The sequence below is a fragment of the Alligator sinensis genome, unplaced genomic scaffold (genome assembly GCF_000455745.1).
Source record: "Alligator sinensis unplaced genomic scaffold, ASM45574v1 scaffold326_1, whole genome shotgun sequence".
NCBI lineage: Eukaryota > Metazoa > Chordata > Crocodylia > Alligatoridae > Alligator > Alligator sinensis.
This window is the reverse complement of record NW_005842239.1, coordinates 749,698-774,435: the sequence shown is the minus strand read 5'-3', so window position 1 is coordinate 774,435 and position 24,738 is coordinate 749,698. Positions and strand designations below refer to the sequence as shown.

At 48.9% G+C, this 24,738-nt stretch overlaps 1 protein-coding gene across 1 annotated transcript in view; it reads left to right on the top strand.

The window, feature by feature from the left end:
• The window catches only part of ADGRB1 (adhesion G protein-coupled receptor B1), a 238,589-nt gene that overhangs the window by 169,065 nt on the left and 44,786 nt on the right, over positions 1 to 24,738 (top strand). The window contains 4 exon segments of the mRNA XM_025208578.1: positions 4,239 to 4,341; positions 9,965 to 10,115; positions 15,598 to 15,667; positions 20,620 to 20,686. Coding sequence (XP_025064363.1) covers positions 4,239 to 4,341; positions 9,965 to 10,115; positions 15,598 to 15,667; positions 20,620 to 20,686 — 391 coding nt within the window.

Genomic DNA, 24,738 nt, shown 5'->3' with positions numbered 1-24,738 from the left:
TTCCCCTCTTGAAAGCACAGAGGTGGAAAGGGATCTCAGAGTCATTACTGACTCCAAGATGAACATGAGTCGCCAATGCCAGACCGCAGCCAGCAAGGCCAGCCAGACCTTGTCATGCATCCAAAGGTGCATCTCAAGCCGGTCCAGAGAGGTGATCCTCCCCCTCTGTGCGACTTTGGTCAGGCCGCAGTTGGAGTTCTGCGTCCCTCAGGAGGGATGAGGCCAGCCTGGAGAGGGTCCAGAGGAGGGCCACCCTCTTGGTGAGAGGGCAGCAGGACAGGCCCTACGAGGAGAGACTGAGGGACCTGAACCTGTTCAGCCTCAGCAAGAGGAGGCTGAGGGGGGACCTGGTGGCTGCCTACAAGCTCATCAAGGGGGATCAACAGCAAATAGGCAGAGCACTTTTCTCCCCAGCACCACCTGGAGTATCGAGGAACAATGGTCATAAGCTGATGGAGAATAGGTTTAGGTTGGAGATCAGAAGGCAATATTTTACAGCACGGTCCCCAAACCCCTGGAGAGGGGAGAGGAAACAGGTGTAGGGCACCAAGCCCCGGGGGGAATCAGCTGAGCTGGAGAAAGGAGGTTTGTGCAGGTGTTGCAGCACCATGACCGTGCATGCTGCTGCTCCGGGCTCGCTTTGTGTTTGCTCCCGTTTACTTCTGGTGTCTGCTTGGGCGATGACCTTGCAGCTTCCACTCAGCTTGACCTGCTAGCCCCGTGTGACGTGGCTAGGCTTTGTTGGGTTTAGGGTGGCTTTGGCCTTCTGCCAGCCTTGGCCCTTGGTCCCAAAGGGTGGAGCACAGGCAACTGTCAACCTCACTCCTGGGTCTTGATGCCTCCTGCTGTCACATGGTGGTGGATATTTCCACCTCGTCCCTCTGACCCTTAGTTCAACCCCAGTCTTCTTCCTATTCACATGCCTTTTTGTCCCGGGAGTTAGCTGAGTCTCCTTCATCTCCAAAGACCCATCCCAGCCTTGACACCGCAACGTTTAAAGCTGAATTGTGAAAATGTTGTGACTTTTCAGACAATGTTTAATGTGCAAAGCATTGGGCAAACTCTTCTATCTTGAAGGCCAGCCAGATTTGAATGTTCAAAGGAGCTTTTAGGGCATTGGCCCCAACCTTTGACCTACAAGCAACATGTTGGAGGGCTGCCCGCAGGGCAATCCTTGTTTTGTACTGCTGTCCATTGGCCAGTGAAGACTGGAGACCATTGGTTTAGGAGTTGGTGGACGGATTTGGGACCAAGAGGAGGGACCAGGGACTGCTTAGGTCCTGACTCACATGCCTTCCTTTGCCAGCAACCTCCTTCCTAGCCCAACCTAGGGAAGACCTTTGTTCCAGCACCCTGCATTAGCAGGAGCTGACCCCTGATTTCTGTGAGTGAATAGCTGTGGGGAGCTGAATACTGGAGATGTCAGTGCTGATATCTTGGGTTGGAGCATCTCCGTGCTGTAGAAAAGGAGGTATTAGCTGCACACAAGAGGTCCTTCTTTCGACGGATGGGGGATAAGAACTAGGGGGACGCTTATTTGGAAAGGGAACGAGTTGGGAGAGACAGGACCGATGCATTGAGGGGTGCAGGATGGCAGGGCTGGAGACTGCAGACCCCTTCTCCCTTGCACAAGGATCCAAAGGACATTGATAGATGTCCACAGGTCCCCAAATCAGAAAAGGCAGTCAAAGTGCCTGCAAGGTGGGGTATTCACGTCCAGCCAAATCTGAGGCTCTGCCTGGATCTTGCAGTGGCAATTTGCAGTATGTTTGTGTCTTTTCTTCACCCGCTGACTGAGATGGGGCGCCACACTGAGCTGGGGGGCAAGCCCGAGATGGGGGTCTCAATGGATGACTTTCATAGATGTCGGGGTCTTGGTTTTGAAAGGAGCCTGAGAGCAATTTTTTGGCAAGCTAGCTGCATTTCTGTGTTTTCAAGGGAGCTTCTAGCCTAAGTTTTCTGCTAACTGGTAAGCAGGGGTTACACTTTGGGTACAGCTCAGGGGCTTTTTTCTGGAGGTTACACTGCAAGAGTGTGTGTGTGTGTGTGTGTGTGTGTGTGTGTGTGTGTGTGTGTGTGTGTTTGGGGGGCATCCAGTGCACCTGGATCCAATACAGCTGTTCCATCTGCCTGCTCCTATCCTGCCCTAAGAGCATCTGAACTGTAGTAATTTACCCCTGGGTAAATCAGACTGTGACTGCAGATCTTCCTGGGTCCTAAGACCTCATCCTCAGGGTGGATTTGGGCTAACTCCTACTGGGACGCAGCCACAGTGATCCTCTGCCTTTCCAATAGAGTTTGCAGAGCTGCGATATCTCTGGAAGCAAAACTGCAAGCCAAGCAAAAAGAGGGTGGGAGGATAGGGGCTGAGAGACCCTGCTGAGAGCCCTGACTGCTGCTTTGCTTGCAAAGCGTGGCACCCGAAGCCTGAATGAGTAATGGGGGGTGAAGTTACGCGTTTTAGTCGGCAGTGCCGGGAGTCAGCGCTGCAGGGAAGCAAACCCTGGAGCAAGAGACAGGTCATTCCTGTCTCCCTAGTATCCCCTTCTCCCCCTGTGCTCTTTTGTGTCAGGTCAGACACGGCCAGGTGCGCTCTCCAGCCTTGGTTGGCAACCGGTCTAGGAGTGGAGCCCCGAAAGGCTGGATCCAAATGCCCTTCCTTTGGGATCAGCCAGCTAGGCCAAGAGGAGGACATTGCTATATGAGCAACCCAATGTCTCCATTTCGACTGCTCAAGCCATTGCAGCCAAAACTGAATGGAGAGGATACTCCCCCATGCCCTTCCTCAGTCAAACACCCACCCGTGCTGGCTGGGACTGCATGAGAGAGCCAAGCGCCTCGTGTGTGCCCTTGCATGTTGGGTTTGGCACAAAGCTCCTTCCTGCATCATGCTTCTTTGCTTCTTGCACTATTTTTCCCCACTTCAACATCATCACTGAGTCAATAAAGAGGCATTAAACAAGCTCCCCGAACCAATGAGGGCTTTGAATGAATTGCCATGCATGCAGCTCCATAGCCAGACACTGCAGAGCTGTATACCGCCTCTTAGACACGGTTGGTCTTGCAAGGTCTGCAAACCAATAACTTTCTACCTCAGGTGCCTTCATGTCCAGAAACCTGGCACTGTGATTATGCCAGATTTTTCCAGTGTTAATCCCTTATGAGCCCCAGAGGGGGACATATCAGCAGTCCTTGAATAGCAAACCACAATGTTTTTTGTTTTTTTTTTTTCCAGGGGTGTCTGGTTGGGTGAAGCAAAGGGAGGGGAGGAAAGTTGATCTGGAAGCACTTTGTTAAGATAATGTATTCATTGGGAATCTGTTTTCAGAGCCTGCCGCCTCGAGGGCTTGGAAATCTTAACACGTTCGGGTTGTTGTTTCAAGCTGCTTTTCAAGTCCCCTTTCACATCGCTGGAGCCGGGGAAGACTTTTAGTGCTTAGCAATTTCCAGAAAAGGGTTCGAGGTTTATAGGAACAAGAACAGCATTTGTGCTGGCATAAACATTTCAAGGGCTCTCCATCGTTGTGCTTTGGGGCACGCGCCGATCGCTCAGTAGGGTCAGGAGAAATGCTCCTGCTCGCGGAGCGGGATGCTGTACGACCGAGGGTCTGCGCTTTGCCCTCCAGCATCCAGCTTCGGCCTCTGGCGGAAGCGCTAGTTTGTCGACTCCTATAATCCTGAACACGTCTATCTCTGTCTCAGCTGGTGCAGTGGCACTAAACCTTTTTTGTATCAGGACCCATTTGCAAACATTGATGGCCAGCCCTGACCCAGTGCCCCTCACTCCTGACCCAGTGCCCCCTGGCAGGGTATGTGTGTTGGGCGCTCAAATGACACTTAGACTCTGCAAAAAAATAATTAAACCGGTTCATTGATTAACAAGACCACCTAAGTGAAGGGGCAATCTGATCAGAGACCCCACCCCAGGTTATGACTTTCATATCTTACGGGGTGGAAGCAGTCTTGTCGCTTATGGGGGAGCTCAGCCCCCCAAGTACCCCCTTAATTCGCACCCTGGGTCTCAAGCAGCCTGCAAGGGAAAAGCCACAGTTTCCCATGTTTTTTGTCTTTAAAGTTTGCCCGCGACCCTTTCATTTATTCTTGCGACCCAATGTGTGGAGACAGTCTTTTGCAGTGGGTATATACAGCGCCAAGCAGGCAGCAGGGCTGGGATCTGGCAGGGTCCTTTCGGGACCACTGGAATAGCAGCAATGATACGGTGGCTTTTCTCTTTGCAGGTACATCCGCTCCGAGCGCTCCGTCATCCTCATTAACTTCTGCCTGTCCATCATTTCCTCCAACGCGCTCATTCTGATCGGGCAAACCCAGACCCGGAATAAGGTAGGAGCTGAGTTTATTCTCTTGCTGATCCATTGAGCCTCCCTTTGTTAATTAGCAGCGTGTTAAAGATGCAGCTCAGTGGCAGATATCAATATTCGCTCTCACTCCCTCTTTGATAATTTGTGAGCATCCCCAGGGCTTTGTTTAAGCCCTGCGTGATATTCTGGACTATCTGCCCGGAGTGAGCCGAGGCCTGGCACAGTGAGGGGGATGCAGTAGGTTGTAAGATTTTAACTATTTTATCTCCCTACAACTAGGGGGAAAAAGTATGATTTGGAGGAGGAGAAAAAAGGCTGAAGATTTTTGTAAAAGCCATTCTAGAAGTCAGGAAGTAATGCCTCTTGGTTTCCTTTCAGCTAAATATTATTGAAAAACTGTTAAACTTTTGCAAAAAAAATTGCACAGCCTCAATGAACACACAGCTCTTGTTCAACATAGTCTCCTTATTCATCAGTGAGGGTTTTTTTTTTTTTTTCCCCACGGGTGAACAAGGGCATAACATCAAAAACATGCTGATCTGCTACTGTCTTCCTGAGTTCTTTGCAACAGAAGAAATTGCTCTATTATTTTTCTGTAGTAAAAAATGTGCGCAAGGTAAGAGCTGGCACTTTTCCAGGTGTATCTTGAGTCTAGTGAGACTGAGAACCACAGATCTAGAGGAATGCTGGGATAGTCCCTGCAGTATGGGCATGATTGCACGTGTATTTATGAATGTCTAAACTTAACGTGCCTTTGCTTAAAGCGCATTAAAGCAATTTAGGTGTGTGCGTACACGTGGACGCGCTAATGCGCATTAAGGTGCATTAAATTTAAGTGCAAATAGCTAAATTGCATTAACTCACATGCAGACGCGCTAATATGCATTAAGTGTGTATCCATTGACGCACACCAGATTAATGCGCATTAGCACGTGTACACCTGCGCTAACGCGGCTTAGCTATTTGCACCTAAATTTCATACCTGCTTTATGCAGGCATCAAATTTAGGCTCACATGGCCTTAAATCACCATTTTTAAGGTGCATTAAGGGCATGCACGTGTAGACATGTGCCCTTAATGCACCTTAAAAATGGTGATTTTAGGCTAAACCCACTTAGAAGAGGCACATGTAGATGCTCCCAGTGTATAGATACATCAGGCGTCTAATCCTGGCATGGCAAAAGTCCTTGTCCTTGTTGTGCAACCTCCAACACTTCCCTGTCACCTTGAAAACATCACCCTCGTAGTCCATCTGGGCTGTATGGTGGCCAGGGCAGCGCAGTACAATCAAAAAATGAGATGGCCTCTGTGGATCGCACGCTGATGCGTGGGCAGAGATTGTCATGCAGAAAAGCACCTCAGACATGTCTCTGCTGGGACAGACTCTTTGCATGTGATGTTTTGGTTTCTCCAGGGTCCTGTCATAGACCCCTGAGTTTGGTGTGGTCCCCTAAGGCAGGCAGTCAACCTGAAGAACAGCTTCCACATCTGGGGGCTTGCTTAAGAGCTACATATTAGGAGGCGTTGCTTTCTGATTGATCCCTGTGAAAATTTTGCACTTCTCTGGTGGGGTTCATGTTGTGATCCTCAAGCACCGGGCAAGCATTCATAAACCAAGCCTCACACCACCTGCTCTGCAGGACAGGGGAGTATGATTAGACCCATTGCCTCCAGTGCAAAGGCAGAGGCACGAAGAGTGACTTGCTAACATCACAAGGTGAGGACGTGACCTGAGGTCTCCTCGCTGTCGCCTCCTGTGTGCAGCCAAGATTTTGTTCCTTCTTGGCACTGCCCAGCAGAAGCAGGGGACTTCAGTCCTCCGCCAGTCCACCTCCTCTGCCTCTTCATCGGTCTCAGTTGTGCACCGCTGAGTGGGCAGGACTGGCCTTGTCAATGGTGATCTGGATTCAGGAGCAAAGCCACATAGTCACGGCTCCTGAATGCAGTGCTGACGTCCTAACCGCTGGGCCAAAGTCATCTCTCTCTGTAAAGAAGCCCCCCACAATTGAACCGAAGCCTGGAGGGTTTCAAAAGAGGTCTGAGCTAGGCTATCTTGCCAGCATTGCATGGGAGAAGTTTTGCAGCTGCTTAGGTTCCAATTGCTGCAGGAGGAATTCAGCAAGCCGTTCTGGCTCCCGTGCACTGTGGCAGCAAGGTCTGCAAGGCCATGCCTTCTTTCTGCACCGTGTCTGGTCTATTCGATAGCAGGAGCTGGGGTAGGAGGAAATATTTTTTGCTAACGCTAAGCTGAAGCCATGGGAGGGAGGAACTGTGTGCACCATGGCTTTGAATGACAGCGCCCGGGAAGAAACCTGGGGAGAGATTGAACCCCGGCTGTGGCGACTCTGTTACTCAGTGACCTCGTATTGCCCATGGAGCGCTGGGGTGGACCTGCTTCTGTGTCTTGTGACTTCCTCCCACTTCTCATCAAACCAGAGCGATGACCCTAACGTGCCCTTAATGCTTTTTCTCACTGTCTGGATGCCCATCATCAGAGCCTGTAGCGAGGCCTCGGCGCTCCTGACCATGATTGCACGTGGCAGATTAGCTCTCTCTGCACATCAATATGCATGAAACACCATAAATAGAAAGATTATTCTTGGATTTCCTCTCAGCCATCTAGTAAACAGTCTCCGGCAGGGAACACAGAGAGAGCAGCTACGTGGAGGAGAGGCCGGGGCTCTGCTGAGTGTCAATTAGGAATTTATACAAGTTGAATTATTGATGGTGGAACGGCTGGAAAAAAAATCGGCGATCGTTTGCAACTGCTGGTTTGCCCCTGGAGAGGTTCGTCGGCAATAATTCATGGCAGTGGACTGTATTCTTCCTTCATTTACACGCCGGCAACTTCCAACGCCAGAATCCAAGTCTGACCCTCAAAGCTCTTGGAGGATGATAATGTTGACGAGAGGCTAAATGGCTTCATCGTCTTGCCATGTTGTATGCCGGGAATGAATCCTGCACAATCTACCTGTATCTTGGAGGCACCATTATAGGTGAAAAGCAAAAGGTGTTCTCTTCTTAAGAAGAAAGAAAGTTTCTCGTCCTTAAAAAAAAGTGTAATGTACCTGGTTGGCTTAATACAGTAGCATGGTAAATGGTCATTTGGCTTGTCTGGTAGTCTTTCTCCTCTCCGTGGCTGGTTCAAATCCAGTCCACTTGAGTGATAGAAGTGAGCGCTCATCATCTGAGGAGTCCTTGATGTCAAAAGTCATTGTAGCAAGCTAGGTTCAGGAAGTCATTTATTTCTCAGCAGTCAATACTACTTGACACTTCTTTGGTCGTCACAGCAGAGATGCTAAAGACTGAGCTGTCCATAGGGAATTATCATCACTTTTCCAGCCCTAGCCGTGGTCTTTCCATGGCAGGTTGAGTTGCCGTGGCTGTAGGAGTGTGTGGGAATAAATTGGTTCATGCATAAAATAGGATGTCATACTCAGTGGTAATTAAGAACCCACATTCCCCTGTTCCCAAGCCTGAAATCCTATCTGCTCACCTCTTTATTAGCCCAGCCCCAAATGGGATGTATTCGTCTTGGATAAACATAAAATGCCTTGGAAAATGCAATGTATAGCTCCGATACGATGGAAAAGCAGAAAGCCAAAGCCTTTCTTTCTTTTATGCAGACTGTCAGGTGTGGGTGGCAAAATTGTGTCGGTGTTAAAAAAGAACCACAACATGGGTAATATATGAAGCCAACTAAAAAAGCCTAGGGCGTTTCTTACAGAAACCTCCATATTTTTTCATTAAAATGGTTTGCTGCAATTTGATCTTCTATGGGGGAATTCTTCCAGATTTGTAAGTTGACTGAAAAATGATGCAGGGATGTATGTAGTAGCTGTGTTGGTCTGAGACCAAAAAAAAAAAAATGTGCAAATTCTGAACCAAGAGTTTGAGGGTTTTACATTTCTGAAAAACAATGACACGTTAAAAAAAAAACCAAATAAAAACTTTTCTTTTTTTTTTTTTGTGGAAAAGGGATTTAAAACTGTGCATTTTAAGTTTCAAACAACTTTATTTGTTTTTTCTTTTTATTTCTAGTACAATAGCACCTCGGAGCGCCAGTCATGGACCAAGGTGCTGGTTGTAGCCGTGTTGGTTCAAGGACATGGGCAGACAGGGGTCTTTGGGTAAATGCGATATCGTTTATTAGACCAGCCTAGTTTAATAGACTGACTATTTAGTTAGTCTAATAAAAAATATCGCATTTACCCAAAGAACTGTGTCAGTCACGGACCAGGGCTTTTTGGGTCTGTGTGCTTTGGAAATGCAATGCAAAGAGATGGCCGCTGCCCCAAAGAGCTCACCATCGTCCTTCTTCCCACCATGAAGCCTCTGATTTTGGCTCACGTCACCGTGCGTCAGTCATGTCAGAGGCTGCTAAACGGTGCACGGACCCTGGCGTTCGTCCCGCGTGTAAAAGCCAGCGGTGGATAAAAGAGGAGGAAGGTTCAGTCCCACGAAATACTAATCTTATTTTTTTTCTTCAGCTCTGTTCTTGCAGTTATTGTAAAAGGGAAAATAATCTTAGCACTAATTTGCAACCCCTCCTGTCTCCCCTGAATGCCATAAGACATTTCCTTATCCAGAGCCATTTTTTTTAATCTAGTTTCTAGCACTGCGTCTCCCCGGGAGACACTAGAATTTGTATTCTTCATCTCATTCTCCACTATATTGAATCCCTGGGGGCCAATTGTCAGGTGGTGCAAATCAGGCAGAGCTCTGCCAGGGTTAGTGGAGCTGCCTCCGTTTACACCAAGAGATGCTTTTGTGCCTCAGGAGCCGAAAGCCGGGGAAGTGCTTTTTCGGTTATTCAATCCGTCTCCGTGCCGGGGCAGGGTTGTTCTGTACGGCGCATTTGAGGATGCTTTCCTGGTCTCATTTCTGTGTCTCATGCTTCTTCCATTTCCCGTGGGGGCCGGCTGGGCAGTGGGGTAGCTTTCATTATTATGAAATTTCTCTTCCCCGTCTCTCCAAAATTACTTGTTCTTAAGGCCACCCCATTACCCCTCAGCAATGCCCTCTTGTCTTGTCCCATCCCTCTCCTCCTTTGTTTCCGCCTCCCATCTGCTTGGAGATAGCAATTAGTAGCCCTTAGCAGCCATCATTTCACCCAGGTCTAAATGCTTTCAGTGCGGAAGGAGCGATCTTGTGCTGTCAGGGCCATGAACCAAATGACCTTCCTCATGATTTTGTTGCCAGTAGCATGGGCTTTATGATCATTTTAGCTGAGGTTAACTTCCATGCCAGCTTAATAGCTGATCTGTCCTCTACCTGAAGACCATGGGCTGGGCTCTTTTGGAAAATAAATAGTAACCGTCCCGATCCCAATGCAACCAAGAGCAAAGCTCCCTCTGACTTGGATAAGACAAGGATTTTACCTAGCCCCGCTTCAGCAGGATTTTTAACCACATTGGAGCACGTGCCTCCACGTATGTGATGGGATGCTCCCAAGTTGAGGGCATGCTCCCGTGCTTTGCCGATTCAGATGACAGGTTGTCTCGGTCTGGTGTATCCCCGGTGGTTTTCATTCCTGGGGTCGTGCGGTCTCTCCTCCAGGGACGCGGCGTGGAAAGTGCTGCTGTCTGCATTGCTGTCTCCGTCTGCTGCTCTTCTCATCCGTTCCCTTTTCCTCCCATCTCCAGGTGATATGCACGCTGGTGGCTGCCTTCCTCCACTTCTTCTTCCTCTCCTCTTTCTGTTGGGTGTTGACGGAGGCCTGGCAATCCTACATGGCCGTGACGGGCCGGCTGCGCAACCGCATCATCCGCAAGCGCTTCTTGTGTCTTGGATGGGGTGAGGATTCGGGGTCTGTGAATCGACCACGGGTGGGAGCTGGCTGGAGGGGAGAGCTCTCCTTTTGGGATCTCCATGCCTACTTTTCTGCTTACACAAGTGGGGAAGAGGGGGCAGATGGAGAGATTTCTGCTAAGTGGACTTGATAGGGAGATTGAGCAGTGTTGTCTCCACATCCTATTTATCCCTCTGTCTCCTTATGAAGCCCAGCCTGACTCAAGCTCTGAAACTGTCCCCGTGGCGGTAGGGGTTTCCACAGGCAGATAAACTATTAGGCTGGTGCAGATGTTTGCAGCTATTGCAGCTAATCCTTCCCCTCCCAGGGTAATTAGCTTATTAAACACTGCATTTTGTAGGAGGGAACACATGCAGCACAACTTCCAAATTAGCCTAAGCTGGGGAGCAGGGGGGAGAGCACACAAGCTAAAAGTTTGTCCAAAAGTGAGTGTGTGTGTGTGTGTGTGTGTGTGTATGTGTATATATATGTATGTATGTATGTATGTACGTGTATATATGTGTATATATGTATGCATGTGTATATGTATGCATGTATGTATATATGTGTGTATATATATGTATGCATATGCATGTATGTAAGCGTGTGTGTGTATATATATATGTATGTATGTATGTATGTACGTGTATATATGTGTATATATGTATGCATGTGTATATGTATGCATGTATGTATATATGTGTGTATATATATGTATGCATATGCATGTATGTAAGCGTGTGTGTGTATATATATATGTATGTATGTATGTATGTACGTGTATATATGTGTATATATGTATGCATGTGTATATGTATGCATGTATGTATATATGTGTGTATATATATGTATGCATATGCATGTATGTAAGCGTGTGTGTGTATATATATATGTATGTATGTATGTATGTACGTGTATATATGTGTATATATGTATGCATGTGTATATGTATGCATGTATGTATATATGTGTGTATATATATGTATGCATATGCATGTATGTAAGCGTGTGTGTGTATATATATATGTATGTATGTATGTATGTACGTGTATATATGTGTATATATGTATGCATGTGTATATGTATGCATGTATGTATATATGTGTGTATATATATGTATGCATATGCATGTATGTAAGCGTGTGTGTGTATATATATATGTATGTATGTATGTATGTACGTGTATATATGTGTATATATGTATGCATGTGTATATGTATGCATGTATGTATATATGTGTGTATATATATGTATGCATATGTATGTATGCAAGTGTGTGTGTGTATATATATATGTATATGTATGTATGCAAGTGTGTGTGTTTGTATATATATATGCATGTATGTATGTGTATATACGTATGCATGTGTATATATATGTATGTATGCATGTATGCATGTGTGTATATGTATGTATGTATGCAAGTGTGTGTGTGTCTATATATATATATATATATGTATGTATGTGTGTGTGTGTGTATATATATATATATGCATGTATGTATGTGTATATACGTATGCATGTGTATATATATGTATGTATGCATGTATGCACGTATGCATATGTATGTATGTATGCAAGTGTGTGTGTGTCTATATATATATATATATATGTATGTATGTATGTACGTATGTATGTATGTATATGTATAGACAGAGAAAGAAAAAGAGAGAAAGGGCTCTGCATGGCTGAACTGTATAAGTCTCCCATTTCACTACCAAAGCCCGACGAAGGGTGTTTGTGCCTGGAAGCTCGCTAAGAAGAATTTTTTTCCAAATATTTGAGCTGGTCTAATAAAAGATATTGGATTTACCCAAGGATAACTACCGTGATCGCAGGTTGGACATATCTGATGCCTATGACAGGCCTCCATGTGATTTATACCAACACATCTAGATGCAACCTTGCTCCAGCCCCTCGTCGGGCAGATGCTCTGCACTCCTGAGCCCTCTTTGCAGCAAGTTACCCCGACTGTCCACCTTGGCTCTGGGGACACCTTAGCACTTGGGACCTCTGAGGGGTGAATTTGTGATGACAATTTGCCCTGTGGCTGAAAGGGAGCATCCAGTGTCAAGGTGTTGAGATGAGAAGTGGGACATTTCAGGCTAAATTCCTTCCTGGGATGCATTAGTGCAAACAGCAAGCCAAAATAAGAGCTGTGCCTCAGTGGGAGAGGAGACTGGTCCGTGATATTGTACAACAGGGATTGGCAGCCTCCTGGCTCAGATTTGGCCCATGAAGGTCTAATCCATCCTGCATTGGCAGGGAGGATTGGTGGCACGTGGTTCATCCTGGCATGCCCCCTCTTCTGCCTGCATAGTGCGCGTCACCAGTCCCGGGTGCCAAGGGCTCTCCGGTGAATTTGCCCCGCTCCATTGCCAGTGATGACAGGACGGGCAGCAAGGGTATGTGGAGGTTGCCGTAGCGGGTGTAAGAGCAAGAGACGGACCCTCAGCACAGAGCGAGGAGGATTAGAGCATTGCAGAGGGGATCAGCAGCTCCCGGCAGCATCCAGGTCACAAGCAGCAGCCCGCTGTTAATAACGGCTGCGACATTATCTAAGCATCCCTCCGAACGCCTTCATGTACATCCATTAATACCACTGCCCCCCCTGCAGTGAGGCCTGGACTAGCTCTTTCATTTAAAGGAAGGATTTTTGCTTCTCTGGAAGACTTTAGTGCACCCTCCTCGGATGCACAGCACAGGTTCTCTGGGTAACATGCTGCTTGATGCTCTTCTTCAATCAGAACCAAAAATGAACGGCAAAAGTGACCTTTAAGATGTACATTGTGTGTGGAGCATGCTATAGCCATAGGGCCCTGACACACATTGCACTGAAGACATAATTAACAAGTTAATCGTGCCACAAACAGTAACCCGGCCACACGTGCAACTAAATGTAAGGCATGATAATGTAGTAAATGAGCCCCAAATGTATTCCACATATAATGGAATATAATCCCCATATAATGTGGAAAAAACTTTGTGGCTTGTTTGTATCACATTTTACATTGAACATGTGGCCAGGACCTGTCAAAACCGTGTGTGTTGCCCAGCTGCGTGGCGCACGTGGTTTTATAGCTCCCCGTAGGTGGGAGCCTGATTCCAATGTTGGGCTTCCTGTGCACTGAGTTGAAGGCCAGCTGGAGCCAGGGACCAGTTTGATTCTTGTTGCTAATTAACAACCATCTGATTGGCCTCATCTTGCTGGGCTCCCCCTGCACCAGCAAGAACGATGTGATTAGGATTTAATCCCTGACCCCATAATCATGCGTCCTTTGTTGTCATCCAGGATTAGATCCCATCACATCTGAAAGTGAACATCTGTCAGGGGCTACACGGACACACAGAAAAGCATGTGAAATCATGTGTATTTGGTAGCTGTGTTGGACTGAGACAAAAAGAAATGCAAAACTCTAAAACTCTTGGTTCAGAGATGATACCTTTTATTAGACCAACTAAGAAATTGCCAAAAAAAAAAAAGGTCTTTCTTTGCAAGATTTTGGGCTCATGCACCCTTCCTCAGGCTTAGTGAAAATTAAAGATGGTACAAATCCCCATAGGTAAAAAAATAAGAAGCTCTCATGGACCCAGAGGAAGAGACATTCATCTTCAGCTTCCTCTGTGTAAAGTGAAGTTTTATTTTTCTACCTATGGGGACTTTTACCATCTTTACTTTTCCCCAAGCCTGAGGAAGGGCACGTGGGGTGCACCATTGGCAGTGATGTAGCCTGGAAGGGGTGCAAAGAAGTTTGAAGAGGAACCTGGGCAGGAGTGGCAGGAAAAAAGGAAGAAGAGTATCGGGACTCGCATGCTCTGACCCGATCTGTTTGGAGAGGTCGGGACCTGGACCTGTGAGCTGTTCCCAGCTGCTTTGTGCATTAGATAGAAAGGCAAAATGCTCTAGACAAATGGGATATGTTGGCTTGCAATGAGTCTACCAGTGGTCGGTCCGGCCTGAAGTTCCTACCACGACTGTGCTTAGCCATGAGGAGTGCTGGTGGACACGGCGACCCTTTGGCAGCAAAACCATAAAGCTATTTCTAACACCTGACGTGAACACAAGCTTTAGGGCTTTGTCAGCGAGGAGCTAATCCTCGCCGGCTAGCGATCCCACTAATACCTAATGGGATTTGCCTGTCTTTAGCAGTGAGATGGCTTACTCCATGCTGTCACAAGGAACAAGGTCGTAAAAAAGCACATGGAGCCCTCTCCAGCTGCCCAGGCAGATGTTACTATCAGACACTCAGGTGTTTTTGCAAGGAAAAGGGAAAGCAGTGCTGGGGCCAGATAGACCATAATGTCACCACTAGGTCACTGGTTCATACTGGGTGATAGCAGTCTCTACTGCTTCTAGCTCACCGTCGCACATGGAGCCCTCTCCAGCTGCCCAGGCAGATGTTACTATCAGACACTCAGGTGTTTTTGCAAGGAAAAGGGAAAGCAGTGCTGGGACCAGACAGACCATAATGTCACCACTAGGTCACTGGTTCGTACTGGGTGAGAGCAGTCTCTACTGCTTCTAGCTCACCATCACTCACTAGTGCTGTGGTTAGCAGATGAAGAATAAACTTGCAGGTGATGGGAGCAAAGTGCCTTCCTTCTCTGTGACCCGTCAACTATTAGCTCTGGTCCCTGTAAAAAAACCCAAACTATTCAGCACTGGTGAGACCCACATCTGGAGTCCTGTGTCCAGCTGTGGGCCTCCCACTACAGAAAGGATGTGGACACATTGGAGAGAGTCCAGTGGAGGGCAATGAAATGGTTGTGGGGCTGGGGGACAGGACTGGTGAGGAGAGGTTGAGGGACCTGGGCTGATTGAGTCTGGAGAAGAGAAGACGGAGGGGGATTGAATAGCAGCCTTCACCTCCCTGCAGGGGGGCTGCAAAGAGGATGGAGCTGGGCTGTTCTCAGATGGGAAAACAAGGAGCAATGGGCTCCAGCTGCAGCAAGGGAAGTTGAGGTTTGGATATTAGGGAAAACTTCCTTACTAGGAGGATAATAAAGTACTGGGGCAGGTTAGCCAGAGAAGTGATGGACTCTCCATTCCGGGAAAACTTCCTTACTAGGAGGATAATAAAGCCCTGGGGCAGGTTAGCCAGAGAGGTGATGGACTCTCCATTCTTGTAGATGTTTAAGACTGGGCTAGACAAAGCCTTGGCTGGGATGATGTAGTTGGGGCTGGTCCTGCTTGGAGCAGGGGTTTGGACTAGATGTGACCTCCTGAGGTCCCTCATCTTCTGTGATTCTGTGAAAACAGCTCTATGCACATGCACGTGTGTGTGTGTGTGTGTGTGTGTGTGTGTGTGTGTGTGTGTGTTATGTGTCACACTGCTGCCTCTGGATGCCCTGGGTTTGGTCTCTGCTGGTTTCTTATACCGGGGCAAAGGAGGCTGTAATAACCCGGGGCAGAATCGGAGGGGGCAAGTGGTGGGAGGCTTGCTCATGATTCAAAATGACTGATTTTCTTCTGTTTGGTTGCCTTAGGGCTTCCTGCTTTGGTGGTCGCCATCTCCGTGGGGTTTACGAAAGCCAAGGGCTATGGCACCATGAACTAGTGAGTATCAGGATGCCTCTTTCATGCTCATCCTTTCTTACCCTCTGTCCTTTTGGCAACATCCTTACTTGGCCCCACAGGAAGCAGGGCGCCAGCACCGGCACGACGCCCCTTACCAGGGCAATGGTGGGAGACAAAGCAACTTGCCCTCCTTTTGCTCTTGTCAGGGCATTAGCTGCCAGTTCAGACTGAGAAATGATGGGATTTCTGTGATCTTTCCTGAACATCCGTATGCAACTTTTGGGGGATGAGCTACGAGAGAAAGGATGGATCCAACAGCAAAGGGATTTCTCCATTGATTAAAATAGCAACAGGGTGGGTTTCTACAGCCCTAATAGGCAGCAATGCCAGTCACGAAGGAAATCCCCGCCCTTCAGCCCTAATGTAGCACAGCTGGCCAGCTGTGCTAATGTGTAGTCATGCTCCATCTGCCTCTGAAGCACCTCACGTGGGCTGCTGTCAGAGGCGGGATGTCGAGGGAGACAGATGGGCAGTTCATCCATCCCAAGTCCAGCTTGGCTGCTGAAATTCAGCTGCTCCATCCATGACCTTCATGTGGTATCTGGAGCGATGCTGGCAACCTCTCCAGCAAGGTTAGGCCGGGCAGCATGTTGCAGCCAGGACACTGCGGAGCAACACCCTACTCCTTTTCCTTGCTCAGCCTTGCTGGAGTTCAATCAGGACCAAGCTCTGCCTTGCAAAGGCTCAGCGTGAAGGACCCTGCTCTGGAGCACATTGCCCAGATCCCGAGCACCCGAGGGGCCTGATCTGTTCCTCATTTTCCCAGTGCCAATCAGGAAGCCCTCCCTCTCTGTCCAGGGTGTCAGGTTGTTGGATGAGGGGGGAGAGCATTTCTTCTTCTCCCAACCATTTGAAGGCCATTTGCCAAACATCAGCCACCCCAGATGATGGCAGGATGAGTAATGAAATGGGAGGTAGAAAGGAAATGGGGGTGGGGGGAGGTCTGTACTCGGGGCAGGTAGGTCCAGAAGCATGTGCACACACACTCCATGGATGCACACACATGTGCAGGGACACACACTGCATGCACACACACCCACTCTGTGCTCACACATATACACGCACACAGGGTCATGCACACATGTGGTTTTACTACGATGCTCACCCCAGCACGCTCAGACAGCCCGTCATCCCTCGCACACTAGGCGTACGCACACGGTACACATCCATTCAGCCTCTCTCGCTCCATGAGCCTGGTGTGATTCATCATGAGCGAGCGGTCCCTGGTTGTGCAGAGCAGGCAATGAATTCACACCCAAGTACGCATGTGTGCTCTCTTTCTCTCTTGTGAGCATGGATGCACACACCTGCACACACGTGCACACATTTTCTCAGCCTTCACCCACCTGAAAATACTGAACGGGACCAACACCAGTCCACATCATTAACGCTGCCACTTAGAGAGTGCAAGCCCTGACCCTGAAATAGCAGCCAGGCAGGCATTCACAGGCCTGCCATCTCACTGCAGGTATTTGTAGAGTGCCATCCTGCTGCAGCTGGAGTCAGGGGAGGTTGGGCTGCCCAGTGCAGGGGCAAGGCCAGGTCCTGATGGCATTGGGATGTCTGTGCCCAGCACACGGCATGGCTCAGGCATGTTGGGGTAGGTGTGTTGGCAAAGGAGCAGGTGAACAATTCATCCCTTTCTCCACCTGGAAGGAAGGCAATCCCTGCCGTGGCTTCCCACCGTCCTGCTAGCATAGCAATGCATCAGGGCTGATGCACTGAGGAAGGCACCCAGAGAGGTCCTGCACCCCAGGACATGTCAAGAAGCAGAACTGGGCCTCACTTGCTTGCCTTGCCCTTCCCTTGCTGGAAGATGGGATGCTCTCAGCCTGTCCTCTGCCCCTGGTGCCATTGTGCATAAGAGCGCTGGTGGATGGGGCCCATTAGAGGGCACGCAACCAGGGGCTGGGTGAAGGAGGGCCCAGATGTGCATTCCCAGTTGACCCAACTCTGGGCTGTGAGATGCTCCCTGTCTCCCCACTAACCTCTTCCCAGCAGTTTGCTCTGCAGCTGCCTCCATTGTAGCTGGGTTTGCCATTACCCTTCTCACAGCAGGACACTGAAAGAGCTCGCAGTGGCAAAGGGGGAGCAAGCAGTGCCAGCAGCAGCACCATTGCAGCAAGTGCTGCAGTCTCTGCTGCTCTGCTCAAGGCCTGTCTCGTGTCATTGCTGCTAATGAAGGCTTGCATGTAGTAACAAGGGGTGATTAGTATTGATGTTGACACCTTGCATTTATGTGGAACGTCTGACACAGAGGAATGAAGCAATTGCCCCTATGTTACATACAGGGAAACTGAGGCACTGTGGGGATAAGTGCCATCAGAGAAGTCAGTGGCTGGTAGGGAACAGGACCCAGGATTTTAACCTGCTCTTCTGAGTTCAGATGTGTTACTCAGAGGGTGTCTCTCATCCTCAAAGACCTGCCAGGTCTCATATAGGCCCTTTTTTTCACCTATTGCTGAAATGCAGCCACTTCTGGGGTAGAACAAGGGCAGCTTTCTAACCAGGCGTGTCTCAATCCTGCTTCCTCTTAAAACTGGAGGCCAAGACTGGCTTGCACTGAAGAAGGAGTTTGATAAGCAGGAGGCTATTGCAGGAATTGGAAAGTGGCCAGAGCACTCAGGCAGGTCCTGCTCCATTCCTGCACCAAATGCACCAGTCCCTTCGGGATCACAGTTGGCGAGGCCTTTGCATTCAGCAAGACCATGCTGGATCTGCAATGCAGAATTTGCATCCAGGTGGATCCTTCCCCATGCTCTGAGGTGGTTCAGATCTAAGGTTTTGGGGTAGCCTAAGCCAGAGGTAAATGCCACCCTCCCGACATAGAGCTTTTCCCCATATAAGGGGGTTTTGGAGCCCAGATTTGGGTTTTGGACCAGTAGAGAGAAACGCCAGTCAGCTACAAGGTCTAGACCTGGTGTCCTGTGTCTCAGTTTAGATAAACCCCCCTCCTCTGGATCCATGCATGGGGAAGCAGGAGATTTCCCAGGCTTGAAGGACTCTCCTGAAGTTAGGACGATGCCTCCTGGGTGACTTCCCTCTCTGTGCAGGGCAATACTTCCAGCCCCTTCAGGCCCTGAGAGTTTCAGACAATCCTGGACATATCACAAAGGGGTCCTGGTAACATCTAGAAAGGCTTCTGGCCATCCAACAAGGGTTTCTCAGAGGCACTTGGCTGTCTGACTCTGATCGTTTTGATTTCCAGCTCTCAATTGTTGCTGGGTGCTGTTAAACCACTGCCTTGTTCCACCCCAGACATGGCTGCATTTGCACAGTGTGTGAAGAGGTCACCCCTCTGCTCCATCTATCAGGCACTTGGGGTAGAAAGGGTTATGGAAACAGTACAGGGGTGCCTGACCCACAGGGGGCTGAGGACCTCCAGCCCAGACAACAGCCTCCATTGGCATCCGGCTGCTTGATCCCACCGCACACACCAACTCCGCTCCCTCCCTCCCTCCCTCCGCCGTCAGCCGCCGGAGCTGATGGTTCATACAGAACTGCTGCACCAACGCCCCGTAATACAGGAAGGTTGAAGGATGATGCCCGGTGATGTGTGAATTTCTTTCCAGGAAGCTTGACAGTCTAAGGGGGAGAAGGGCTGGCAGGGAGCTGAAGGGAACGAAAGCCCCTGTCAGTCTCAATCCTCATTGCTAACTGCAGCCTGGGCCTGATTGCTGTCAGCTCCTTCACTCACAGGCATCCCCCTTGCACTGCTGTAGTTTAGCAGATCACTTCTGGGTTGTTCACTTTTGGGTTGTTCTCCCGCCCTGGCGGGGGGTTGGGCTAGAAGATCTATTAGGTCCCTTCCGACCCTGAAACTATGAAACTATGAAACTTCACACTCTCTTTCTCAGCCCCTTACTTCTAATGCACCCCCTCTGCCCAGCATTTAAAGGCAGCTCTAAAAATCAGGCTGAGTAAAAATTGGTCTTTCCCCTGCTCTTCTCTGGCAGGTTTGGAAAAGATCAGTTATTGCAGACCTGCAAGGACTATGCTCACTCCCTCGCTCCCCGGGCACCTGCCCCTCCTTATTTCACAGCTGCTAAGAAAATTCCCAATAGAGATTTCCCACCAGAAAACACTGATTTGATTTCGAACCAAAGCAGAGCTGGAGGCTTGCCAAGGGCTCGAAAGGCCCCGATTCTGTCTCTTTTCACTTTCTTTTTATTTTAAAATCTCTTTTCTTCTGTAAAGCTTTAAGGGAAATCATAGCTGAGCAGACGGATCCCAACCGGAAGGTGCCCGGCAGTGTTGCATCATGGGGGGATTCTCGGTGTCGGGGTTTTGTTCTGGTTTGGGATGGAAACGAAGTGTTGTGAAACGGAAACTTCTGCTCCCTGCCAGTATTTGTCACCGCTCATCGGTACCTATTGCAGACGTCACTTATTGCACGTTCGCAGTGTGCACACGGAGAGCTAATGCAAAAGCAGCTGTGGCTTCACCCCCTTGCTGACCACGCATGACGTTTGCCGTGCAAACAAGCCCAATGGGAGCACCCAGGGAGCTAGGAGCTGTACGTTGCTCAAGTCCTGGACCCAAGATCCAGGCAGGCCTTACTCTTGCAAGCTGGCGCGGTGCAGGGAACTTCCCTCCTATGACCAAGTCGAGCAAGGACACGTTTTTGGATCTCTGGAGGAGGAATCTGAGGATGGCCATGAATTGTCTCCTCCAATGCAGCAGACTGACCCAAAGGGGCCTGATCCCTGTGTGCAAATCCTGGAGAAGGACCACACATAACCCTGGCCTCTCCATAGCACTTCTCCATCCCCGAGGAGTTTAATGCACCTAGCAAATGACAGCAGACACAGAGACCTTTTGCCCACAGCACAAGCGGGCAGGCTGCGATTTCCCCCACCGTGCGCCTGCTCTGCTGTGATGCTGGCCATCGGGGAACACGAGTAACTGTTTTGTCCTTCCTTGTTTTGCAGCTGCTGGCTGTCACTGGAAGGAGGCCTGCTCTATGCCTTCGTGGGACCGGCAGCTGCAGTCGTTTTGGTATTTGATCTCCCTTGGGAGTGTTATTCTTCACCTCTCCTAGCCATGCCAGGGCTCTCCCTCCTCTTCCCCACCCCTCAATCCTTCCCCACAACCCTGATGGGACAAGGGGGAAGGAGCAGAGGGCAGAAACGTGCACCAAAGCACGCGCTTGGCTGCCACGGGGGCTGAGTGCTCAGGAGCAGTGTTTGTCTCGGAGCGGTAATGGGTCATTTCTAATTAGGCTCATAGAAAATGAGGGTTGAAGGGACCTTGGGAGGTCACATCTAATCCAACCCCCTGCTCAAAGCAGGACCAGCCCCAACTCCATCATCCCAGCCAAGGCTTTGTCAAGCTTCATCTTAAAACCCTCCAAGGATGGAGACTCCACCACCTCTCTGGCTAACCTGTTGCAGTGCTTCACCACCCTACTAGTGAGAAAGTATTTCCTCATATCCAACCTCAACTTCCCTTGCTGTAGCTTGAGCCCATTGCTCCTTGTCCTGTCATCTGCCCCCACTGAGAACAGCCCAGCTCCATCCTCTTTGCAGCCCCCCTGCAGGGAGGTGAAGGCTGCTATTCAATCCCCCTCCGTCTTCTCTTCTCCAGACTAAATCAGCCCAGTTCCCTCAATAATCCTTGCTCTATAACCCAGCCGTATCTAAAGACATGGCCACACTGGGATCAAGTCACCCTATTAACCCAAACTGGATGGACTTGCAAAACTATGGTGGAAAATCCTGATGCTAGCTCCCATCACCAGCCTGTAGCAGACCATGCCTGCCCTATACAGTCAGCATGCCGCCCTGGACCCTTCCCTATATTTCAAGTTTGCATGGGAGATTTATTTTCCAGAGGATAAAGGAAGCTCTTCAAATAAGGGACCAGGCGAGGCTGAAGGAGTCACGTATGACTCAATAGACAAGTCCTCTTTGTCTTCAGGCTTAATCTAGCATCACTCGTCCAGCCAAATATGAGGTTGGAGTTGGAGGAGGTGGGGAAGACCCAGCTGGAGAGCATCCCATCGGAAAGGGTTAGACCTAGATGCCCTGCTTATAAAGACAGATAAGTTTCTTTGGATAAAACAGTTATCTTTTATTAGACCAGCTTATAAAGAGGCACGTTTCATGGTTATCTGCCCATACTGGATGCTGCGTCAAGCTAAGGGGCTGCAGGTTGGAAAGCACCATGTTCCCTGGACAGTCTCAAAGGGGATAGGGTGCAAGCACTCATCCTATCTTCCCGAATCAAGCTTTTGGTGCATTCACTTCCTTCACCCTGCAATGACAGGAGCACGAGGAAATAATGCAACAAAGTGCTGGCGACACAAAATGTCACGCTGAGTCTAGCCGGGGCCCTGTGGTGACAGGTCCTGCTCTGCAAACAGGCTTTTACCACCTCGATCCAAGAGCAGGCTCCTTCGTGCGAGCGGCACGGTGTGGATTGCAAGCAGGAGAAGGGAGTGTTACACCAACATACACGCTAGCCACGTTGTCCTTCCTCCGTGCTCTCAGGCTTGGTTGGGTTTGACTCAGTCATTTTGCAAGGTAGGACCAGTGTTATTAGAGAGAAAATAATTGCCGGAGCCAGAAAGAACCAGTAATAGCATTGCCCGGTTTCCGTGCCAGTCCGCTGCCCTCAGTGAATATTGGTCAATAATAGAGCTGTGGCTTGAAGGTCGGGGGATGCTAACCAGCTAATAGGATCTTAATAGGCAGCTGTGGTTGGTAGGAAGTGACCTCTGGGAATATCCGGGGAAAATGGAGCTATTTACACTCCTTGGGCCATTCTGCTTTTGTGCAAGAGTGAGTGAAATGCTAGGGAGGAAGAGAGCTCAACTCTGCAGCTTTCCTCCAAGCAGGTTTCCAGTCCCCCGCCATGTAGAAGCAGAATCCCTTTTTCCTGGGATGGCCTCTACCCTACTCTCTCTCCATCCATCTTCAGTCCTACCCCATCCAAAAAGGGAACATCCTTTTTTAATGTGTTTTTTTTTTTAATAGTGTTATTCAATAGTTGGCCCCAGCAGCGTAGCAGGAATTTGAAAGAGCGAGGACTGTAAATCCAGCCTCCTCCTGGTTCCTACCTATGAAGCAATGCCCTTGTCGGGGCTAACCCACCCCACACAATTCACCATGGGGGTCTGGCTTCTCCCACCAACACCAGGGATGTGCTTTTCCAAGACTCGCCGTATTTGTCTTCTAGTTTCTGAGCCCTGTGGTTCACATTTTTTTTAGCTTTTCTCTAAACCTCCCTCTTTGTGCTAGTGAAGGCTGAAATGCTTGTGGGACCCCAAAACTGCAGATGTAAGAAAAAGCTCTTTGAGTAGATGTGATATCTTTTCTTACACCAACTGAATAGTTAGAATAACGTTCCTAGCAAGCTTTTGGGTGCAATTGCCCTTCTGCAATGTGGCTACAACCAAAAAGCCAGCAGATTTAGGACACACATTCAGTACCACAAGCATCACAAGGGTTGCTAGTTTTGTTACGGCCGTTATCCCAGGCCGTTCTCCTCTGGATGAACGCATCTTGCATAATGCCATATTCCCTTTCTCCCTCTTTTCTTTTCATGTTCAGCATCCTGCAGGCTGTTTGCTTCTCTCCTCCTTAGCATTTCTATTAGGGTCGTACCAGGAGATCCCAAGGTCCTGGCATGCTAGGAATTGTACAGTGCTATGCAGTCTGTGCCCTGAAGAGCTTGTTTTCAGATGCAGGCCAAGAAATGGTGGCAGCATCCCTGTCTCCATCAATGGGGAATGAAGACACAGCAGTATTAAGTACCCTGACCAAGAGCACCGCAGATGTCTGTGTCAGAGATCGAACCCGTGCTTATCGAGTCTTAGCCCAAAAGACAGCACTCCCTCCCTGTCGGTCTCTGGCTGGATTTTATACGTGGCCTTGAAAATGGCTGTTATTCCTAAAAACCATCTTCCCACCTCAAGCATGACGTACATCTCTCATTTGACCGCAGAGGAGGGAGGCTGAAAGGATCCTCAAACTCCATCCCCTCCCCTTATAAAGATGCATCCATCCGGTGAGGCTGCTCAGCTCCATCCACCTGATTTCAGGTGAAGACGACTGATGATATTTCTTGGCACTCAGGGCAGGTTTATGGCAGCAGGTTTCTATGTGTGTTAGAAAAGGAGCAGCCAAGGACCCCTTAGGAGGACAATACTTTCAGCTGTTTGCTTGTCTGAAATATCCTCTATTTAATGAAACAATTACTGACTACACTCAGGCACATGCATATTTTTCAAGAGGAATGATTAGAAATGATTTCCCAGGAGATCCTTGGCCTCTGGTTGCTACTAATTCCACTGGCATCCAGGGGAATTTCCTTGCTGTGCTGCTGAGCATATGAAATACCTGCAAAAATATAGCACGGACCGCACCAGATGTGTCCATAAATGCACTAGGCCATTAGTGCCTATTAACATGTGAGGTCCACGCAGTAAAACCCACCTGTTAAATATTTCTGGTGCATTTGAAGTAGCTCCCTTCTGGCTTCACATCCAAGCAATGAGTGGGAAGACCCGTCCAGGAAATGCAAGCATAGTCTTTCCCGGCACACAACCAGCAATCAATCTCCTGCAGACCTCTTTGGCTCTCCTCCTCAGGCTGCTTCCTCGAACCAGTAATTTCTGGTGGTTTAGGATATTATTAACCACTTTGGGACGCTACTCAGGGACTTAGCTGCTTATCTAAAAAAATAAGTACCCTGATAGAAGCCTGATAGAAGAAGAGGTCAGACTATGCAGCATGCATCTTCTAGACCAGTGCTGGTTTAGCTTTACCAGGCCCGGGCTTCTCCCATTATTCAGATCAGGTGGAAACATGGCCAAAAAAACAACAAGAAAAAAAGATCTACCCCAAATGTTATTTTCTTAGCACAATTTGATTGTAAAGCTCCATTGTGTTCGAGTGTCTCAGGGGACTTCACACTCATCCCGGCACTGAGATTTCCCCGGCCTTTCAGTAGTTTCCAAGGTTCATAGATTCATAGATTCATAGATGTTAGGGTCGGAAGGGACCTCAATAGATCATCGAGTCCGACCCCCTGCACAGGCAGGAAAG